We start from the raw sequence: 22,142 nt of genomic DNA, 5'->3' as shown, positions 1-22,142 counted from the left end.
GAAGTTGTGTGAAACTGATTTAAGGTCAATGTTGAATTCCCATGCTCCTCCTAAAACAATGAAAGCTAACATTTCTAAGAATGAGTTGGCTTTCATATCCCTCCTTAATGAATGTAACATAGGAGTTATGATGCCAGATAAGGGAGGGGGCCTCATCTTTATGGATGAATACCTTTATGATAGAAAGATGTTTGAACACTCACAATCTGACACATATTTGAAGTCTAGCCTTAATGAGGTACATTCAGCTTACAAGAAGATTAGGGGAGTACTGGAAGATCTGTTTCTTGAAGGTAGTATAGATTGTGACACCCTACATTATTTAACCATGCCAGCCCCCAGAATTCCCATTTTGTTTGGCACACCGAAAATTCACAAAGATTTGGTTAATCCCCCCTTCAGACCAATTGTGGATGGAAGGGGTTCTATCACGTATGCTTGTGCCAAACTAGTGGATGGCATTCTTAAACCTCTATTAAAAAATGAGTCACAAATTTGTAAAGACTCCTGGGGTTTTTTGCAACACACTGATAAAATTGAATATGATCAAGACCTTATTTTCCTCGTGGTGGACATTAAGGACTTGTACACGGTTATCCCTCATCAGTTGGGTATAGAGTGGACAAGAAATTTCATGTTGCGTAAAGAGGCATCTAATGATCAAATGTACCTAGTGGAAACACTTTTAGATTTAGTGCTATCAAATAACTTCCTGGTGTTCAAAGATCATTTTTTTCTCCAAAGGACGGGTATTGCCATGGGGTCTCCTGCGGATGTAGTTTCGCAAACAGTGTACTTGCACACTGGGAACATCAGTGGTTATTCCAAAATGATATGTACCAACAAAATGTCACTTGGTACATTAGGTACCAAGATGACATGTGTTTTTTATGGAAAGGTTCATTAGATTCGATTCCTGAATTTATTAACAGCATTTCAAAAATGACCGATTTCCTACAATTTACCTATTCCATTGGGGTAGAGGAGAGTTGCTTCTTAGATGTCAAACTGAGCAAGGACATTGCTAATAGTAAATTCAAGTCAGTGATCCATAGAAAGCCAACTCATTCAAATTCCTATCTCCACTTCTCTAGTAGTCACCCTTTTCATCAAAAGAGAAGTGTGGTGAAAGGGCAATTTGTCAGAGCGGAAAGAATTGTGTCTGAAAAACAGGATTTTATTAGCGAATGTGAAAACCTAAGTTTAAAGTTTTCTATGAGAGGCTATCCGGATTCTCTAATAAAAGAGGTAATGGACGAAGTTCAGGTTAAAAGAGAAGCAGGCCATTTTAGGCCTTTATTGGGAAGGGGAACAATGCATGCAGTACAAAAGATCAAAACAGGAGAACTACCATCCATTAATTTCCTCTTCACTTATTGCATAGATTTCAACCTAATTAGGGGCATCATCTCCAAAAATTGGAACATCATTTTGGAGGACCAGTCTTTGGCCAAAGTGACAGGACCCCATCCAACTTTCACATACAGGAGAGGGGTTAATTTAAAGAATCTTGTCGAAAAAACAGTTGTTAAAACCAGAATGATTAGTACGGGCATGTCGAAATGTGGGATGTGCCCACAGTGTAAACATATTTTACCAGGCAATAAGGTGAACATCAATGGTAAAAATTATTCCATCAATGACAAGTACAATTGTGAAACTAAAGGGGTAGTGTATGTTGCTTTGTGTAGGAGATGTCCCTCGTTCTACATTGGTAAAACAGAGAGGTCATTAAAGAAAAGAGTTTATGAACACTTATATACTATAGGGAGAAGGGATATGACCAATGCACTTGCCAAGCATATTTGTGAATATCCTGAGCACTCTTTTTTTTCTGTTGTACAGCAGGTAAAAACACACCTCAGGGGGGGCCCATGGCAACTGTGGCTTGAAGAACAGGAGGTCTTATGGCAAATTAGAACACTTGCAAATTAAAAGCACTGAAGAGATGAGGTTGTTATTACGCTTTCTCACTACTGGGATAACATCTCTATGGTGTATGCATGAATTGAGAGTTAGACAGACTCATGTAATAAACATTTGGTTTCTTTTAAATAGTGATAATGTTATTAACAAAAAGTAGTTATTACTATTGTTGTTATTATTTCTTATTACTGGCTTATTTTTATTTTTATAGAGAATATATGTAGATGCATTTATGAAGTTGTTTGGTTTCTCCACACAGGATGTAGTGCTATTTAATTGCACAGAACGTTTATATAATAACATATTTACATGTATGTTGGAGGGCTGACAATAGTTGTATTTGATGTTATTGTCCTGTTTTTATTAATTTTATTAACTTTAATATAAATATTTCAATAATATAAACATTTCACCATTACAGATTTTTATCTACAAGAAATTCATGTGGAGAATATGGTTTAGTTAATTGTACTATCATATTTTTAAAACAATCATGTACTTGGTTAAAGGTATTAGTCCTTTAAATTATTGCGTTGTAGTAATTAAGTGTTTAATTTAATTAATTATTTCAATTGTTTTTAATTAGTTGCTTGTTATGTATAAAAAGCAGTGCTGTGTGTTTGGTATTGTATATGTCTGAAGAAGGTGGAGGAATATCCTTAACCGAAAGCGCTAACATTAAACAGTCCGTGCTGTAGCTGCTTTGTCCGTTTCCGCGAATTTCAGTTATTTTAGTTTCTTACTTTGTGTGGTATACAATCTAATGTCCTATCTAAACTCCAACAAACATATCATAAAGTAGCTAGATTTGCCACCAACTCTTCTCATAACTCTCATCGCTGTCTTGCCCTCACCTCTCTTCAATGGCTGGAACTCCCCAACAGCTCCTGCTATCACAATTTCAAATCACACACTCTTTACTATATAAACCATCTTCCTACCCATCCCTCTACTACCTTGTATCCTCTTATACCCCCACTCGTCCTCTCCGTACATCCAATCAACAACTCCTTGATATTTACAAACCTAACAAAAATGTTAGCCTGGAATAAACTCCCCTCTCACATAAGAGCCATCCCTCACCTCAACCATTTTAAAAAGGAATTTAAACTACATCTACTCAACACAAAGTCCTGCCCCTGTCAGCACTCGGGTCTATATTATATGTCCGAAGAATTCTAACTTCGAACACAATATGATAGACACCATATGGTCGAAATTAGAAAACTTCAGACATACATAAAAAAAAAAAAAAAAAAAAAAAAAAAAAAACAGTTGTAGGCAGGGGGCAAGCCCCCCCCCCACATGGAAGGCTGCACCCCCCTCCTCCCGCTCTTTAAATATACCAGCAAAGAGATTGCACTACAGTGCGGTAAAGAGAAATTTCCCTTTACCGCACTGTAGTGTGGTCTCGGAGTTGGTATATTTAAAGAGCGTGGGGTGTGGGGGTGCAGCGGGGCTTGCCCCCCTGCTTTAACCCATTACTGTCATTTTTTATTTTTTTATTTTTAAATGTTCAAAGTTTTCTAACTTCAGCCATATGGTGTCGATCATATGATTTTCAAAGTTAGAAATCTTTGGACATATAATATAGACCCCAGCACCCTATTTCTTTACACAGACAGCTCACTCCACGTTTTTCATAACTCTCCTGCTTAATACTTAATTACTTGTTTATATGTATATAGTTGTAGCTTCACATTAAGTTTTTTCTTTGCATTAAAAAGATATCTTTGTATTAGCATTATTTCATTGTACTCAAATATATAGTTGTTGCTTTCCTTTAATAATAAGTATGTATAACATACTTAGTATTAAACGTTTACAGTTTGATTATGAGTGAGGGTCATGCAGTGTTATTTGTAGTGAGGTATTTCAATTTGCTGCTCTACATTTAAGTTTTTCTTTACATTAGAAAAATATCTCTGTACTAGAATTATTTCATAGTATTCAAACTTTCGTTGCTATGTAAAGCCATTAAGTTTCTTTTCTATTGTATTTTGTCTGTTGCATTATTTTTTATCATGTACTGGAGCTTTTCTCCTCGGGTCTCCACTGAAATGATCTCCTGGCCCAGTTGGACTAACCTGGTTAATAAATGTCAAATAAATAAATAAAATAAATTAAAAAAAATAACAATTCAAATAAAAATAAAAATCTCACCTCCAAACTGGATGAACAGAAAAAAAGCATTTTTTTCAATGTCTTCTACACCTGGACACAATACACAATATTACAGGTGTCATTGCACAGCCGCAGCTATAACAGAAAACAGCTGCTGAACTACAATCCTTACTGAATACACACAACTCCAGTGCCATTAACGATCATACTTCATAGCAGCTTGTGCCCAGAGCAGCTGCCCCCTCCTACCTACAGTTTGATTATGACCTGCAGATTTTATCTTTTGTCAGTCTTTATCGCTGGGTTTCATCAGTGATTTGAACTGAGGACTAGGCCTCTTATGATTATTTATCCCCTATCCCCCACCTTTCCCCCTCTATACACACAGAGTCAGGATTTTGGAGATAAGTAGTGCTTTGTCTGCAGTTCATATGATAAGTAATAATGCCTAATAATGGGCTCTTCTGGACACTCAGTGTGTAAGATCTTTGATCAAACAATTTGCGCCAGAAAAAAACAGTAAGGCATAGCTTTAAAATCCTGAAAAATCATGAAAGAAGAGTGATAAGACATATTCATAGTCTTTTACAAGGCTAAAGCCCTAGACTAGGCAGAAGTCTTTTAACACTGATTATATTTTCTTTGCTAAGCTATTCAGATAGACATCTTTTAAGGTGGACTGGCCACAAGGCCCTTTTCAGCTATGATTCAGTAAAGAGCAATAATAAAAGGAAAAACAAACAATTCTATACAAATATATAACAACATAAATTAATACAGAATGTATGTTACAAGCATTGCTTGGTATTGTACTTAAAGTTATTTACATTAAATAATGACATTTTATAAAAGACTGCATTTATCTTTAACATATAAGAGCCGTGTTACTGCAGTTAGACATCACTTTCTGCCTTCAAAAGGTAAAATATACCTACAGCCTCTTACAGATACCAGTACCTCATCAGCTACAATCATGTCTAAGCTGTCTTTAGAGAACTTCGCAAGGACTTCTAAATTAAAGTTAAACTAAAGCTGATCCCAAATACAAGAATTGTAAAAATTATAACTCTGGCTGGTACTTTGATGTAATTAGTAAATACTACACATTTCATTAAATAATTAGTGACGTTCAAAACAATGAAACAACTGTATAACAATTTATACACAATGTTTTAATGCAATACATATGGGACATAAGTTAATGACAAATCATCATTCACAGTTGTAACACCTGTCCCCACTGTCAGCTTCCTTCTTACCTTCAGGTGGAGGAATCACCTCATCTAAGACCTTCTGCTTGACATGTTTCCAGATCTTCATAATGACAATCCTTAGTTCTTCATTGGCTTGATCTGGATTTCCTACAGAGACACAGGAGATGATTCAAATGGAAGCCTACTTTCAAAAAGAAAACAATGTGTGTAGTACTTTAGCAAAATAAAGTTATAGAAATACTTGCCATAATAGCAGATTTTTCAGCAAATTAAGATATACTGTCAGAATGTAACAGTTCACCAGAGATTTTGTTACTTTCTACAGCTGTCTATGCAGAAATACCCAGAGAAACAGTTACTGGTACACTAGCATTGGCATTCTTCCCCCTTTACCACTATGTCTCCATTAAAAGCACTAAACTAAATGTCTCCATTAGGAATACACAGTACACTTTGTCTAGGATTTCATACATGTATTATGCATCAGAAAAAAAAATCCTACAAAGTATGTGACAAATTAGAAACAGTCATAAAAGTTAGTTCTTAGATCGTCAAGAAAGGAAATTCTTGTATTGGTATTATCCTCAGCAGTTAAGGTGTTCATTTTTGCAGATATTAGTCTGATGTCATTTTGAAGGGCAGGGTTTTCAGCAAGTGACCAAGTCCCTGCTGAACGTCAAGACCAGGTATTAAAGGCTGAGACATAAAAGCCCTGAGGATAAGTTAGCTCCAAAACTGAATGAATAATGAAGCTTCTAAGCAATTCTCCCTCAAAATGCCTATCAGAAGATAGGGTGACCAGCACTGTTAACTTAGGTTGAAAGAGATATACCTGCTTAGAATACCAGACAGAAACAGAAGATGACTTCATGGGATATAACTAAAACAAGACAAGTAAGAATCTGGGCTAGGGTCTAATTCACTTCAATTAATGACAATACCAAACTTTTGATAAGAAAGTCCCACAGATACTGGGAAGCTGAAGTTTCTATTTTCAATTCATTTCCATCAGGAAATATTGTATACATTGGTAGCTGGCTCATGATCAACACTGCTAACATCCCCAATATTAGCAACCCCATCTCAGCAGCTGTTAACTGCCTGCTACTAATGGAGGACTGTTTAAGACAGAATTGTACAAACAGTTTCAGAAACATGGCATTATATCTAGAATACAAATGGAGTTAAAATAATCCTGGACATGGTCCACTGATACCTGGTCTAGCCATTTAATGATCTAAAAGAGGAGACTTTTTAACAGAAGTTCTGATTCAACTGTTTGTTGGAGGGACTCTGTGGAAGTTACCATTAAAAATAGTGTGCACAATTTTCAGTATCATTCTGCAAGGAATCCATTTTGGACTCACTGTGGACCTGTGGACAGGATTCTATCCAAAAATATGTGCAAACACAGCAGTTATTAATTTTTGGCAGCCCAGTAGCTTAGAAGAATAAAGCTCAGAATGTGACTTGAACAACAAAGTTTCAGTTAGCAGCCTGGGCAATGATGAAGCCACATAGTGCATGCCTGAAAGCACCTTTGGGTCAGGGGAAGTATTGTAGACTTCCATGGTGACAGAAGTTTGCAATGCAGCAAACAAAGGGTGGAGCTAGGCATAAGAGAATTAGTCTAGATCTCCATGCTGTGAAGGATATAGCTATGGGAGCCTGCGTGTTATGAAATTCTCTGGCCTTGGGGCATTAGGGAGCATTACTTAGAAGTGAACAGCTCAGCTCAGGAAAGGTAATGCCAAGCCCTCAGGCTAGAAGGATGAAGGATCTCCTTGTTTCTGTTCCTTGCGAACAGCACCCCTGCCTTACCAGGCTCTACCTCATTCCACACATTCCAACTCCAAAATGAGGTCGGGAAGACTAAGGGTGGTAGAGCCTCTATCTTCATTAAGGATAATCACACCTCCATACTGGTTTGCCAGCATGATGCACTGGAACTACTCCAGGTGCAACTGAGAGTTAGCAAGACACCCATCCAAGTTATAGCCAGCTAGAGACCCCCCCTCCATGACTCAGGACATCCACTCCTCTTATCTTGATCTACTTGACTCCATGAAGGTACCCTCTAACACCCTGATCCTTGGTGACTTCAACTACCCCACCACAGACTGGGTGAACTATTCCTGCACTAATGCACTCACTCTATGATTCCTTGACTTCATCAATTCTAAAGCACTAGATCAGCTCGCCTCATCCCCCACAAGGGGAGATAACATTCTGGTCTTGGTTCGCACCAACATGAGCGAATGCTACACAACCCCCATAATATGTTCTTCCCTGGTGAGATCAGATTATCGGACTGTCTCGTTCAAACTTTCTATCCCACACAACCCCCCTCCAACTGTAATCAAGCTAAAATTCTTCTCAAAAGATGACTAAAACCTCCTAAGGGAGGGATCTGTAGATTCACACAACCGCCCCCCTCACAGGATGCAGGCAACTGTGCTGAACAGTACGCTAATCCAGTATACAAGCACCTGTACAACTGCATGGACTCAGCCATACCCAATAGAACTAGGATGGCGCAGTAGTGCAGCTGTAGCATTGTTGCCTTATAGCAAGAGGTTCTCCGGTTCAATTCTCGGCTGGGGTGCCTTCTCTGAGGAGTCTGCATGTCCTCCCTGCATTCGTGTGGGTTTCCACCGGGTTCTTCAGTTTCCTCCCATGTTACAAAGACATGCATTTGGAGCCTTTCTCCCGGGGCCTCCGCTGAAAATTGGCTTAGTTCCAAGTGGGACTTTCCCGGTTAACAAATGTTAAATAAATAAATAAATAAATAAAACTAAAACCTGCTCCTCAAGGAAACACAAACCTGTTTGGTGGACATCTTCTATCAACAGGCTTTACAACAAAAGTAAGAAACTGTTTTCCAAAGGTAGAAAAAACCCTACTTAGCTCACTCAACAAGCAAATTAACTCACTAGTGAAAGCCTCCAAAGCCAATTATGAATTGAAACTAGCCTCCAGAACAAAGGGAAACCACAAAGCCTTCTTCCGTTACATCAGGAACCTCCATGGGAAAGCCCAGGTTTATTACAAATTAGTACTTAACAGTATCACTTGCACCAATCCTGTTGACTTAGCCAACTTGCTAGCAGATAGGTTCAGCACAAACTTCACCCCCCGTTCCCCCAAAAGGCCCTTTCAACATCCCTGATAATTGTCCCGCACCTCACATCTCCATAGATAAAGGGCTAAAGGCCCTATCCAAAGCAAAGAACACAGCTTCCATGGGGCCTGACAGTATCCCAGACTATATTCTGCACCATCTCCAGCAAGAATTGGTTTCATCATTAAGCACCCTATTCAACCACAGCCTAAGTACAGGCTTCATTCCAGCACAGTGGAGAACTGCCATTGTCACCCCTTGCTGCCACTACTGATTCTGGAAACTATGCCCCATTAGCTTGACAAATCTGATCTGTAAAGCCATGGACTATATTATTATGGATCTCATAAACAAGGACATGGGCAATCTCCAAGCACTTGACTCCACCCAGTTCAGATTCGTCAAGGGCAGATCTTTTTTTTTTTCAAAAACTTTTTATTGAATATAAAATTTAGAGATACAGACAAACATCAACAACAAAAAAAAAAAAAAACCAAACTGCATGATGTATCATATGAATTAAAAAGTACAGTTGTAGGTAAAGCCTTTGAGGAAGGTTACATACATGCAGTAACTATAAACAATATGTACATATGTTAACCAAAGGCAAAACAGAGTAAGTATAAATATAATTAAAAGTAGGTGTAATTATGCAAGAAAGAGAAAAAAAAAAAAAACTAAGAATCTCCTCAGATATGTTAATCCATTAATCAGTATTTATGATAAACAAGACTTTTTCTATGACTTTGTTAGTTTGAGCCCGCTTCTTGGGGCTTTTGACTAATATTTTCTGTGCTGAAATGTATGTAAAAGCTAAATTCTTAAAGTTGTTCCAATTCAGTTTAGTGCGGTCGAGCCAGTTTTGTGTGATGTAAAGTTTTATGAGGGAACATATGTGAACTATTACTTGTGTATCTAGTTTAGATAAATGAGTATTAGATATGTGAAGTAACGCTAGTTCCCAAGATAAGGTGGATTTGTGATATCCTATCTTTTGCAAACGCACTTTTAAAGAGGTCCAAAGTTTGTGTGAGTGATAACAAGACCATAGAACATGTAAAAGATCAGCGTTTGGAAAGGAGCAACAGGAACATGAAGCAGATTTGCTAGGATTAAATTTATTTAATTTAGAGAGAGTATAGTACGCGTTATTATTTATCATTAATTGGGTGTAAAAAAGCTTCTTAAAGGGAGAGTAGTCCAAAGTATTCTTGATAGCTGTGAGTTTCTGATTTGCAGATAATTGAAAATTATGTTTGTCCCAGTATTTAGAAAAAAGGCAATCTGATTCATGAATTATTTGTGTAAAAAAATTATATGATTTAGATAACATTTTCTCTGGAAGATTTAAAGTCTGTATCACTTTTCCAACATTTATGATATCTAGTTTGTCTGTCTTAATATGAGCAAATTTATCAGTGATTAATTCTCTCAATTGTCTTAAGATAGTAGTATATTTAATATCTGCTTTAAAAATTTTACGTACATTAGTGAGAGTTTCATCTTTGTATTGTAACAGTTCCCAGACATTAAGATCTTTAATAAGAGGGAAGTTTGAGAGATTGATAGGCACATTATTTAATCTAATATTAGGATTTAAATGAAGAGGTTGTAGTAACTGGAAGGTGTCCTTAATATTAATGAGTTTTAATAGTTCTTGAAAGGAATTAACTTTTTGTTTTAGAGATTTAGGAATTTTTAGGTTATTAATAGAATCCATGGAGAGAAAAGGGAGAGTGGATAGATTAATATTTTTGTTTAAAATGACTTGGTACCATAATTTGGTCCAGTTAGGATATTTATTAAGTCTCTTAAAATCTAAGTTGGAGATAGCAAGAAGTTTATTTGCAGAAATAATTAGATAGTAAAGATAAAAATTCGGAAGGCTTAGGCCACCTTTATTTTTAGGAGAGATTAGCTTGGTGTATGAAATCCTAACAGATTTGGGAAACCAAATAAATCTGGCTAATTCTTTATTAATTTTGGAAAATAAAGACTTAGGGATTAATTGGTCTGAGGAATTGAATTGAAATAAGACTCTGGGAAGTATATTCATTTTAACTATCGCCACTTTAGATAAAAGTGATAAATTTAATAATTTCCATCTATTTAAATCTAACATTATTAATGACCAGATGTTATTCAAATTATTCTGAAATGTAGAAAGACCATTATGTTGAACTTGAATCCCCAAATATTTGATGGCATGTGTAATTTGGAAAGAAGAGTCTGGGAATAAATATGATTTATGGGCTTGTGGGTTTATAGGAAAAATATGTGTTTTTTGTGAGTTAATCTTATATCCAGAAACTTGAGAGTATATGGTAAGAGAGTTAATCAATTTAACCAGATCTGTACCGGGTGTTTGGAAGTATATTACCAGATCATCCGCAAAAGCAGAAAAATATACATTGGTGTTATAGATCCTGGGTATCCTGTGAGAGGTGTTTTGTGTTATGTACAGAAGCAACGGTTCCATATACAAATTAAAGAGAAAAGGGGATAGAGGACATCCTTGCCTTGTACCATTTGAGATCTTTATAGGTTTGGATATATTTCTGTTAATGTATAGGAAAGTAAAGGAATCCTTATACAGGATTTTAATCAAATCTATATAAGTGTTGGGTATATGAAAACAGGCCATAGTTTGAAACAGGAAATCCCATACAACTCTGTCAAAAGCCTTCGACGCATCAAGAATTAGAGCATATAATGGATTCTTATCTGTTTTAGTGAATTGTATGAGAGATTCTAGTGTCAAAGTATTATCCCATACATGTCTATGAGACATAAAACCTGCTTGGTCAGAAGAAATTAAAGATGGTAAGACCTTTTTAAGTCTGTTTGCAAGTAAAGAGGCTAGAATTTTTATATCAGTGTTAATTAAGGAAATCGGCCTATAATTATCAGGATCCAATTTATCTTTGTTATTTTTCAAAATTAGGATGTTTTTGAGGTATTCCAATGTAGATCTGAAATACCATTAATTCTTATGTAGTTAAAGGTTTTGAGAAGAAAAGGTATAAGAGCAGTTTTATAAGTTTTAAAAAATTCAGATGTAAAACCATCTGGGCCTGGGGATTTACTAGATTTTAATCTGTCAATAGCTTCTGACACCTCTTGCAAACTTAATGGTGCCGAAAGTATATTCCTTTGTTGTTCACTCAGTTTAGGGAATTTAATAGAAGTTAAAAAACTTTCCATATGTTGCTTATTCAAAGGAGCGTTTCCCTTAGAGTATAAATCTGAAAACAAAGACATGAAGAGTTGCAAGATTTCCAAATCAGTATTAAATAACCTATTTTTGTATTGTATGGGTGGTATTCTGGGAAGAGTTTGGTTATTTTTAATTATTCTCGCTAAAACTTTGGAGGGAACTTGTGCCCATTCAGAATGGATAGCTAAAAGTCTTTGTTCAACTATAGAGAGATTATGTTGGTGTAGTAAACATAATTCTTTCTGGGAATCTAACAATTGTTGGTAAGAAGTGGGGTTAGCATTTAATCTGTATTGACTTTCCAAAGTTTGAATTTTTAGTTTTAGTAAAGATTCTTTATTTCTATATTGTTTTTTAAGAAATGAAGCCTTATTAATTAGCATGCCTCTAAGGTTTGTTTTACAAGACGCCCATTGTATATCATATGGAATATTCGTTTTGTCCAGATTGAAATAAGCTTCCCTAATAATGTCAGTAATTAATTTATGAATGTCAGAATTTAAGAGGAGATTATTATTTAACGTCCAATTATTATATGTATGTCTGTGTGGTATATTGAGATCCAAATCAAATCTAAGGGATATTCTAGAATGGTCTGAAAAGAATCTAGGTTCTATGGAATAATCAATTTTCAATTGTGAAAGAGAGTTGGAAATAAGGAAAAAGTCCAATCTTGACCATGAATTATAACATTTAGAATAGTACGTATATATATATTTTCTATCAATACAACTTGCACAGGAGAAAGGGTCTATAAGATTCAAATCTAACATCAATTCTTCCAGAGCTATAGATGCTTGGAGATTATATGAGAGCGATCTACTAGTACGGTCAGTATCCGGGTTAATAATAGCATTCCAGTCTCCTCCCACAATAATATAATGGTCTTTAAAAGAGGATAAAATGTTATATATCTGTAAGAAAAAAATGTGTTGATTGTTACAGGGACCATAAAGATTAAAAAAAACAAGTGGTTTATCTAAATCCTGAAGATGAGAGGTAAAGTAGCACCATCTTCCATTTATATCATAGTTCTCATCTAAAATGGAGCCTTGAAAATTGTTTTTGATTACAATAGCCACCCCCCTTGAGTTAGAACTAGTCAAGGGCAGATCTTGCCTGTAAAACCTGGATGACTTCTTTGAGACTGTCACCAAGGCCCTGGATGAGGGAAAGTCAGTGCATACAGCGTACCTTGACTTGGCCAAGGCCTTTGACACAATCCCCACTTAGGCATCATTGAAAAGCTAACACAATTTGGCATAAATCCCTATCTCATCAGGTGGGTGGCCAACTGGCTCACCGACAGGACCCTCAAAGTCATAATAGGTGCCTCCACATACAAATGTCACTAGTGGAGTTCCCCAGGGATCTGTCCTGGGACCCCTACTATTTGGCATCTACTTCTCAGAGGTCCAGGCAAAGACAAAAGGCCTGTGGCTGACCAAGTCTGTGGATGACTGTAAGTTGGGTGCTGTCACTGATCCCCAAATGATATTCACATACTGCAAAGGGGTCTCACAGCAACTAATGATTGGTGTCAATGTCATGGCCTCAAGCTAACCACAAAAAAGTATCATCATACCATTTGTCAAAAACATGGACCCTATTGATTACCACATCAAGCAGCAACCCCCTAAGCACACAACCTGTGGAGAGACCTAGGCACTCAGGTTGATAACCTCACATTCAACCATCATGTAGCGGCAGTGGTCAAAAAGCTTTTTATTAGATCCATCTCATAAGTAACGGGATTGCATCCAGAAAAAAGGAGGTTATTACCTCTTCATACTATTTATACTCCTCCCTCATCAGACCAGTAATTAAGTATAACACTCCGTTTGGTATGTACCTCTCCAAATATCTGCACCAACTGAAAAGGCCACTGAAATACCTCACCAAGAGAATTCATGGCCTCCAACACCTGTCTTATGCAGACAGGCTCAAATAATTATCACTCTATTCGGTATCGTACAGATTGCTCAGGGGTGATCTGTGTCTCGCCTACAAGGCAATCTCGGGCTCTGTCCTATTAGAGATGCTCCATATCTATAAGTCTAACTCACACATTACCTGCTTGAAAGGCCTGAATCTAATATGCGACATTAACAAAACCTTCTGGAGAGACAAGTTTGTCCCCCAGAGGCTGCCCCGTCCCTGAAACAGAATTCCCATACATGTCAAACAGGAGTTCAGGCGCCTGGGCAGCATGACATTTTCCTGTGGTACATTTGACTGGGGACACATGGCTGACGTGACATTCAGCTGCAGAGAAATATGGCTGTTTGCAAATTCCCTGTGGGCAAAGAGAAGCACACACTGCCATGCTCACAGCTTTAATAACCAAATATATGGCAGTGAAAGAATTAATGAGTATTGTGTTCAGTGTACAGTACATACTTATGCAACTACAACATGTAGAAGTGTGCTACATCATGAAGGAAATCCTGCAGGCTACTGTAGTCATATTTACGCTGCAGTATGCATTTTAGGTAATGTTCCCTAGACTCTGTGAAGGAAATAGTGGTCCACACACTCCAGTTATAAAGGCACTGTCCACTGTGCACTGCATTTTTACTGCTACTGATATGCCCTCTGGCCAGCCTGCTGCTGATGCCTGCCATATTGCCTGCTGTCTCATGTTCCCCAGGAGAACATGGACATTGTTTTCCCTCTGTCCATTTGGTTACTGAAGTTGTGGGCATGGCAACATATTCTCTTTGCCCACAGGGAATTCACAAACAGCCATATTCCTATGCATTTGGCTGTCACTTTAGCCATGTGTCCCCAGTCAAATGCACCACAGGGAAATGTCTCACTGCCTAGGCACCTGAACCCATATAAATACCTTAGACTACCTACTCTAACTCCCTACTCTAATACGATTATGACTAAACTATTTTTAACTAAATAAGTAATGGCTAAATGCCTGCACACATTCCTTTCATATTCTATGCTGCTATGTAGCTACATCTTTAACGACGGTGTCCTTGATAAGATTGTATAACTTTGTATATAACCTTGGTGCCTTTACATTATTAACTGTAAACATTGTAATAACTTTTTTAATACTGTACTATACTTTGCATATGTGTTAACTGTACATCTATACATTATTGTCAACTACATACTACCTTTTTAATACTGTATAATACTTTGCAAAGGTACTTTTCCGTTATCAGGGCAACAGTCATAATGAGTGTTTGGAATCCTAGCGCTCATTATAACGTTGATTGCTCAGCTGCTGCTCATGTGGATACCACACACACTTATCTTCCATTTCATTAAGTGTGGTTGATCACATGTAATACATAATGACAATCATTTGACTTATAGACTTGTTTTACTTCGAATAATAAATGCCAACAGGGTTAAATAGGATGTGAATTAGCATGCATTATTCAGGGAAAATCAAGTGTATAACTCAAACTATTGTCATTATTTATTAAATGTGACTGACTACACTTTTCTCCTAAAACTGCCAGTTGTAGGGAATGAGGAAGGGTTTGAGCCGACAGCAAGAGAGAGTTGAGAGGTATATGTACATGGGACACATGTTTATCACATTGTGTGAAATAGCAGGTAAATGCCATGGCCACGCTTCAAAATAGGGTGAAATGGAGAATAAAAAAAATGCTTGCACATAACTTTTTTTAACAGAAACCACAGTCTCAATAGTCAACCCCCCCAAAAAAAATAAATAAATGGACCGTAGTGGTGTTAGTGGTCTTTAATTAACATATACCTGCAATGCACTGGCTTTTCAACATCCCTAGAAGTGAGTGTGCATGCGAGTGTGTGGTATGAATGAGTTGTAATATTTTCTCTTTATGAACTATTAACATTTTCTTAAACTTGAATTTTTGCACTTTGTTACCAGTTGATACTTTTAGACACTCCCACTGTGCTTCATTTCTTTCCCATTGGCTGATGAACATCACTTGTCATTTCCGTCTTGTTAGTCCAAGACTGTCCTGTGAAAATGTAATGAAATCAGGAAGTACTTGTTGCCCCAATAACGGAAAAGTACCCTTTGCATATATGTTAACTGTGGAGCTTTTCTCCCCAGGCCTCCATTGAAAAAGGGCAACGGCTCAGTCAGACTAACCCGGTCAACAAATGTCAAATAATACATAAATAAATAAAATAATGTTGTGTTACCAGAAGTATGGCAAATTCTTACCTCAATCATATAAACAATTAGATGGAGAGATCAGGATATCCCATAGCTAATAACTGAGCTTAAAGAACAATTTAAAAGGCATAAAGCCTGGAAAGTGACCCAACGAAAAAGGATAACCATTATAAATATCTTAAATTACATTAGAGATGCCAGAATTAGCATCAATTCATATGATGTAACATCTAAATAGTCCAAACTATCTTCTCCCATGTTCATAGTGAACTTCAGAAATTCTGTGGTTTCATTAATATAATCAAAAAATTCTTTCAATTCTTCTTTTGTCCCTTTCCACAACAAACAAATGTCATCTAAAAATCTGGTTTACTTAATAATGTGGTTTGTCCAATCTGTTTCTAATATGAACTCTTTTTCCCAATGGTATAATACATAATTGGCGTATAACGGTGCACAAGATGCCCCCATGGCAACACCCTTCTTCTTCCTTCTAATCCTTTCTACTTCAGCTGAAGTCCCCGAAAAAGTATGCACAAAGGCCCCTTCCTTAGGAATAGATTTTGGACAACTATTTGTCAAATTAGTAGTACCAATCCCTATTAAAGGGAAACATTTTTTGTTCCTATTCTCAACAACTTCCTTCACTATGTGTTCAATGAGCTCCTCAGGGTAACCCCTTTCTAAGAATAAATTCTTACTGAATTCCACTTCATTCAGGAATTCATCCATCTTACTTGTCATTCTTGAAGCCCTAATTAACTGTACTTTGACTATACCCCTTTTCTGATAGAAGGGGTGACCACTGTCAAAATGCAAGTAAGTATTTGAGAACGTCTTTTTCCGGAAGATTCTTGACTGAAAACAATTATTCTCATAGTCCTTATATAATGTAACATCTAAATAGTCCAAACTATCTTCCCCCGTGTTCATAGTGAATTTCAGAAATTCTGTGGTTTCATTAATATAATCAAAAAATTCTTTCAATTCTTCTTTTGTCCCTTTCCACAACAAACAAATGTCATCTAAAAATCTGGTATACTTAGTAATGTGGTTTGTCCAATCTGTTTCTAATATGAACTCTTTTTCCCAATGGTATAATACACAATTGGCATATAACGGGGCACAAGATGCCCCCATGGCAACACCCTTCTTTTGATGGTAATATTCTCCATTAAAATATATGAAATTGTTCCTAAGAACAGTCTCAGTGAACTCCAAAACTAAATTAATAGCATTGTTATCCAAACCAGATTCAGCAGTAAGAATCTCCAAAAACCATTCCAGTCCCTTCTCATGGGGAATGCTTGGGAACAATTCAATTACATCAATAGTGACCATAAGTAAATCTCTCCTAAATAATTATTTTTTTATGTCTTTCAAGACCTCCCCCCCTTCCCCCCCTCACCCCCCCCCCTCTGGTACTGAAAATCCTGTGTGGAAGGGTTCCTTTCTTTTTCAGCTAACCTTTCACTCCTTCTTAATGTATTCTATACTATTGTGGCGGGTGCAGGGGGCATAACTGAACCGTTGGCTAATTATGTGGATTCCACGGTCAAAATGTTTATAGCTTCAATACATCATATTTGTAAAGACTTATGGGAGTTTTTGAAAGACATAAAAAAGGAATTATTTAGGAGAGATTTACTTATGGTCACTATTGATGTAATTGAATTGTTCCCAAGCATTCCCCATGAGAAGGGACTGGAATGGTTTTCGGAGATTCTTACTGCTGAATCTGGTTTGGATCTGGTTTGGATAACAATACTATTAATTTAGTTTTGGAGTTCACTGAGACTGTTATTAGGAACAATTTCATATATTTTAATAGAGAATATTACCATCAAAAGAAGGGTGTTGCCATGGGGGCATCTTGTGTCCCGTTATACGCCAATTGTGTATTATACCATTGGGAAAAAGAGTTCATATTAGAAACAGATTGGACAAACCACATTACTAAGTATACCAGATGTTTAGATGACATGCGTTTGTTGTGGGACAAAAGAAGAATTGAAAGAATTTTTTGATTATATTAATGAAACCACAGAATTTCTGAAATTCACTATGAACATGGGGGAAGATAGTTTGGACTATTTAGATGTTACATTATATAAGGACTATGAGAATAATTGTTTTCAGTCAAGAATCTTCCGGAAAAAGACGTTCTCAAATACTTACTTGCATTTTGACAGTGGTCACCCCTTCTATCAGAAAAGGGGTATAGTCAAAGTACAGTTAATTAGGGCTTCAAGAATGACAAGTAAGATGGATGAATTCCTAATGAAGTGGAATTCATTAAGAATTTATTCTTAGAAAGGGGTTACCCTGAGGAGCTCATTGAACACATTGTGAAGGAAGTTATTGAGAATAGGAACAAAAAATGTTTCCCTTTAATAGGGATTGGTACTACTAATTTGACAAACAGTTCTCCAAAATCTATTCCTAAGGAAGGGGCCTTTGTGCATACTTTTTCGGGGACTTCAGCTGAAGTAGAAAGGATTATTACTAAATATTGGCATGTATTAAAGGTGAATGAGGAAACATCTGAGTTTTTACCTATTCAGCCACATTTTACTAGGAGGAGGGATATGAACCTCAAAGAATACACGGAGAGAGGAGCAAGAAAATTGATTGGGCAAACTAGGAAGAACAAAGGTACTTACAAGTGTGGGGCATGCCATTAATGTCCTTATATGGTCAATCAAGGTTCTTTGTATATTCCGTCCAGGAAATTTAACATTCAATCCTCACAATATATTAACTGTAAGTCCAAAGGGGTTGTATACTTGGGCATGTGTATAATATGCTCAGGTTTTTATATAGGGAAAACAGAAAGGCATTTAAACAGAAGGTTTTATGAACATCTGTATGATGTTAGTAAAGAGAAAGAAACAAATGTCTTTTACAAACACTCTCAAAACTGTAAAAATATGGTTTTAAAGTTTTTTGTTTTGGAGCAAGTTTGTATATATCCCCGGGGCGGCAGCTGGGAATCTAAACTGGAGTATAGAGAGCTGCTTTGGCAACTCAAAGTAGATGCGGGGAGAGCACCGGGTTTAAATGACAATATCAATATTACCAGCATTTTAAGACTTAGAGCTGCTAGATTAGGATTATGAGGGATTGTAATTATGTACAACTACTAGGATGGTAAATTGTTTTTCCTGTTTCAGGAACTACACATTGTGTTTACAGATAGATTTTGTAGGATTTTGTATCTTTTTCTTTTTATTCTGGAAATGACATCCAACTTATAATGTTTGGTGAAAGTATGTACAGAAAACCAAGTAGCAGTTTCAAGGATGAAACTGGTGTCCAAACCCATGAACAAGAGAAAGCCACTGCCCTAGGCAGAAAGCTGTTTACCATGAAAAGAATAACAAAAACAAATGACTTCCGAAATTCAGGATAGGATGGTTTGTTTAAAAACTACCAAACCCAATGTCCTAGCATGAAAAGAAACAAATACTTGCTCAGATTTATGTATAGCCTTTGTCTTGTCCAAATAATACCTACGCTGTCTATAAAGATCCAATGTACATAGAACCTTCTCACTAGCAAATATTACTGAAGGAAAAAAGGAAGAAAGATGGACAGACTGATTTAGAAACAACTTCTTGACAACCTTGGGTATAAAAGAAGGATTAGTATGCAGAGACACCCTGTCATCTGAAAAATCAGCAAAGAGGTAACTACCATCAAGGTTTGGAGTTCAGAAGCTATCTTGGCAGAAGTAAAGGCAACCAATAAAACAGTCTTCCAGCTGCAATGTTGCAAAGAAGCTGCAGCAGGCTCAAAGGGAGCCTGGGTCAATTTCTTAAGAACAAAATTAAGGTCCCAAAAAAGATGGATAGGCTTTCTTGGCTTCCTGATTTGCAGGACTCCTTCGTTTAACCTCAAAATGAGAGGCTAGTGGGGGATTCAAAGTCAGACAAGCAGAGACTGCTGACAAGTGAGCTTTGACAGAAGAATATGTTAAGCCATCTTGGAGCAATTCACAAAGGAATCTTGGTGAAGCTTAAGACATCATACAGAAAACCTCTTCCTTTTGGACATATATGATTTTCTGGTATTGGGTTTGATGGCCTCCTGCAGAACCTTACATATGCCCTCAGAAAAATGGTGTCGAAGGGGAATTAAAACTCTTTCACCCAAAGTGTCACTTGCAGAGTGGACAGATGAAAGTGAAGGACAGACCTTTTGTCTTCTGTGAGAAGATCCATCCAGTGAAGTAACTTGTGATGATCGCCCCTGGCCAGAAGAAGAAAGAGGGGGAACCAGTGCTAACTGGGTCACAAGGGAGAACCAAACCTCCCAGAATGGCCTCAAAGTCATCAGGGCATTAAACAAGCCCTGAATAAAATCCTGCCACTCCTGTGGATGTTTGGGAGTGTAAGAAATTTGCGTAGTCTTCTGTCTCTTCTTAAGGGGGCTAGCTTTAACAAAACCTCAATGGTTTAAAGCCGTGACTCAATCAGGGTACCAGGCATTTCTTCCCTAAGACATGAGGAATACCCTCTAAGCCCCTCAGATATGATCAGCTGTTGTTCCCCTCCACGACTGCCGCAGATGTTTGCGAAGCCTCAGGAGGAAACAGAGAGACTTAGTTCACAGGGCAAGGAAGAATACCCCAGGACATGGGAAGAGATTCACATTGCCAAGTGTAGCCCTGCTGAATTACATTTAAAACCAATTTCCTGTGACAAGGGTTAGGCTTCCCCTGGCGAGAGGGACTTTGCCAATTCCCTATCACAGGGAGACAGTGAAGGGAATTTGCCTGTGGGCGTTGTTCACATACAGATACAGAATCCATATGACACTGAGATAGTGTGAATAATGAACATATTCCTTGTCTGAGGCAGAATTCAACTGTTTTGTTTTAAAATCTACAGGAAAGTTTTGATAACTAAGCCACGTCAATCTACTCATTACTGACCCTCTGGAGGGAATATCAGCAGCATCATAAGCACAATTTAAAACATGCTTAGTACCATGAGAAGCACATGCTAATGAGGTATTCAAGGATTTTTTTTACCTCAGAAGAAGGAAGACTAATAACTAACTTTTGCATGTTCTCAAAGGATAAAGGTAAATACTTTCACATATAAGTGTGACAGTTTACAATCATGAAAGATAAAATGACAGAAGAATAAACTGCCTTCCCCAACTTATCTCCAATCCTTGTCTGAAGAAAATGTGTAAGCAACAGTAATCAGTTTAGAAGAAGCAGTTGTTGACAGAGAAATTACTGCTGGATCTGTTTTAGAATTAGAAAACAAATATGCATGAGTCTGAGGTACACTGTACAACTTGTCACACTGTATCGGGGCAGGAGGTTAACTATTATCCAAACTAGATGCAAAATAGGAAGTTCAGCTGCAGAGTTAGACATATACAATTGTAATAAATCATAATACATTTTCAGTGTAATAGCAATTTCATTCTACTCCCACTGAAAAAAAGCCTCTTTACGCTTAGATAGTCTCAGAAAAGAAAGAACCCTCCATAAGGTTTGCTCTATTGACTGAAAATCCAAGTCAATAAGAAAGGGAAAGTACAGTTGTTTCAGCTGCAGTTACCACAACAGTAGTTGTTCAAAATCTTCACTACTGCAGTAGCCTATAGATATTTGGCTATATCCCGCCTAGGATACAAAGATCAGTCAGTCTTCAAAAGTCTCTAGCTCCCTTCCACACATGCCCCCAGCAGCTATATCTCGAGATCCACAGGGAGAAAACAGCAAACTGGGCACCAGTTTCTTCAGGACTTTCTTACTCTGAAAAAGGAGAGAGCCTTCTCCCTCTGAAACCCCACAAAAGTTTAGAAAAACATAAGTATTATCTCAAAAAATAACTATACACAGAAAATGGGGAGATGGAGGGAGGGTGGGACTACTATAGCAGTGAAGAATTTAAATATCTACTGTTATAGTAAGTGTAATTTACACAGCTGTACTATATTCATCATTCTGACTGCTGCAGTAGCCTACAGCTATCTGGAGATATTACCATAACTTATCTATGACAGGAGCAGGAGGAAGGATTAGGATCCATAAGCCCCTAGAGTATGGTCCCAGCAAAGCCTGTCCTGGACATGAAAAAAAAATCCTCCTGTGGTTTACCATCTTAGCCAATAAAGAGCAGTATTAATCCTATATGCACAAGGCCAAGGCACACAGCATGATAAGGAGCCACTCCTCAAATCCATAACACAGAATCATGGCCACCGTGCAGCACTCAGGAATGTGAACATCTACTGTTATGGATAAGTGCAACTTACACAACTGCTTTATGCTCATTCTTCCCACTGCTACAGTAACCTTAGGCTATATGGATTCATTACCAAAGCCTATCCAGCCTGTGAGGAAGAAGGATATGGATCCAAGAGTTGTTGGGTAATGGTCCT

At 37.3% G+C, this 22,142-nt stretch overlaps 1 protein-coding gene across 1 annotated transcript in view; it reads right to left on the bottom strand.

Annotated features, from left to right (window-relative positions):
* CACNA1F (calcium voltage-gated channel subunit alpha1 F) overlaps positions 1-22,142 on the bottom strand; it is a 4,101,209-nt gene that overhangs the window by 130,378 nt on the left and 3,948,689 nt on the right. Inside the window, 1 exon segment of the mRNA XM_044079296.1 lies at positions 5,310-5,411. Coding sequence (XP_043935231.1) covers positions 5,310-5,411 — 102 coding nt within the window.

The sequence above is a fragment of the Protopterus annectens genome, chromosome 8.part0 (assembly GCF_019279795.1).
Source record: "Protopterus annectens isolate FY-2018-M chromosome 8.part0, PAN1.0, whole genome shotgun sequence".
NCBI lineage: Eukaryota > Metazoa > Chordata > Ceratodontiformes > Protopteridae > Protopterus > Protopterus annectens.
The sequence above is the reverse complement of the archived record's forward strand: the minus strand, read 5'-3'. Positions and strand labels throughout refer to the sequence as shown.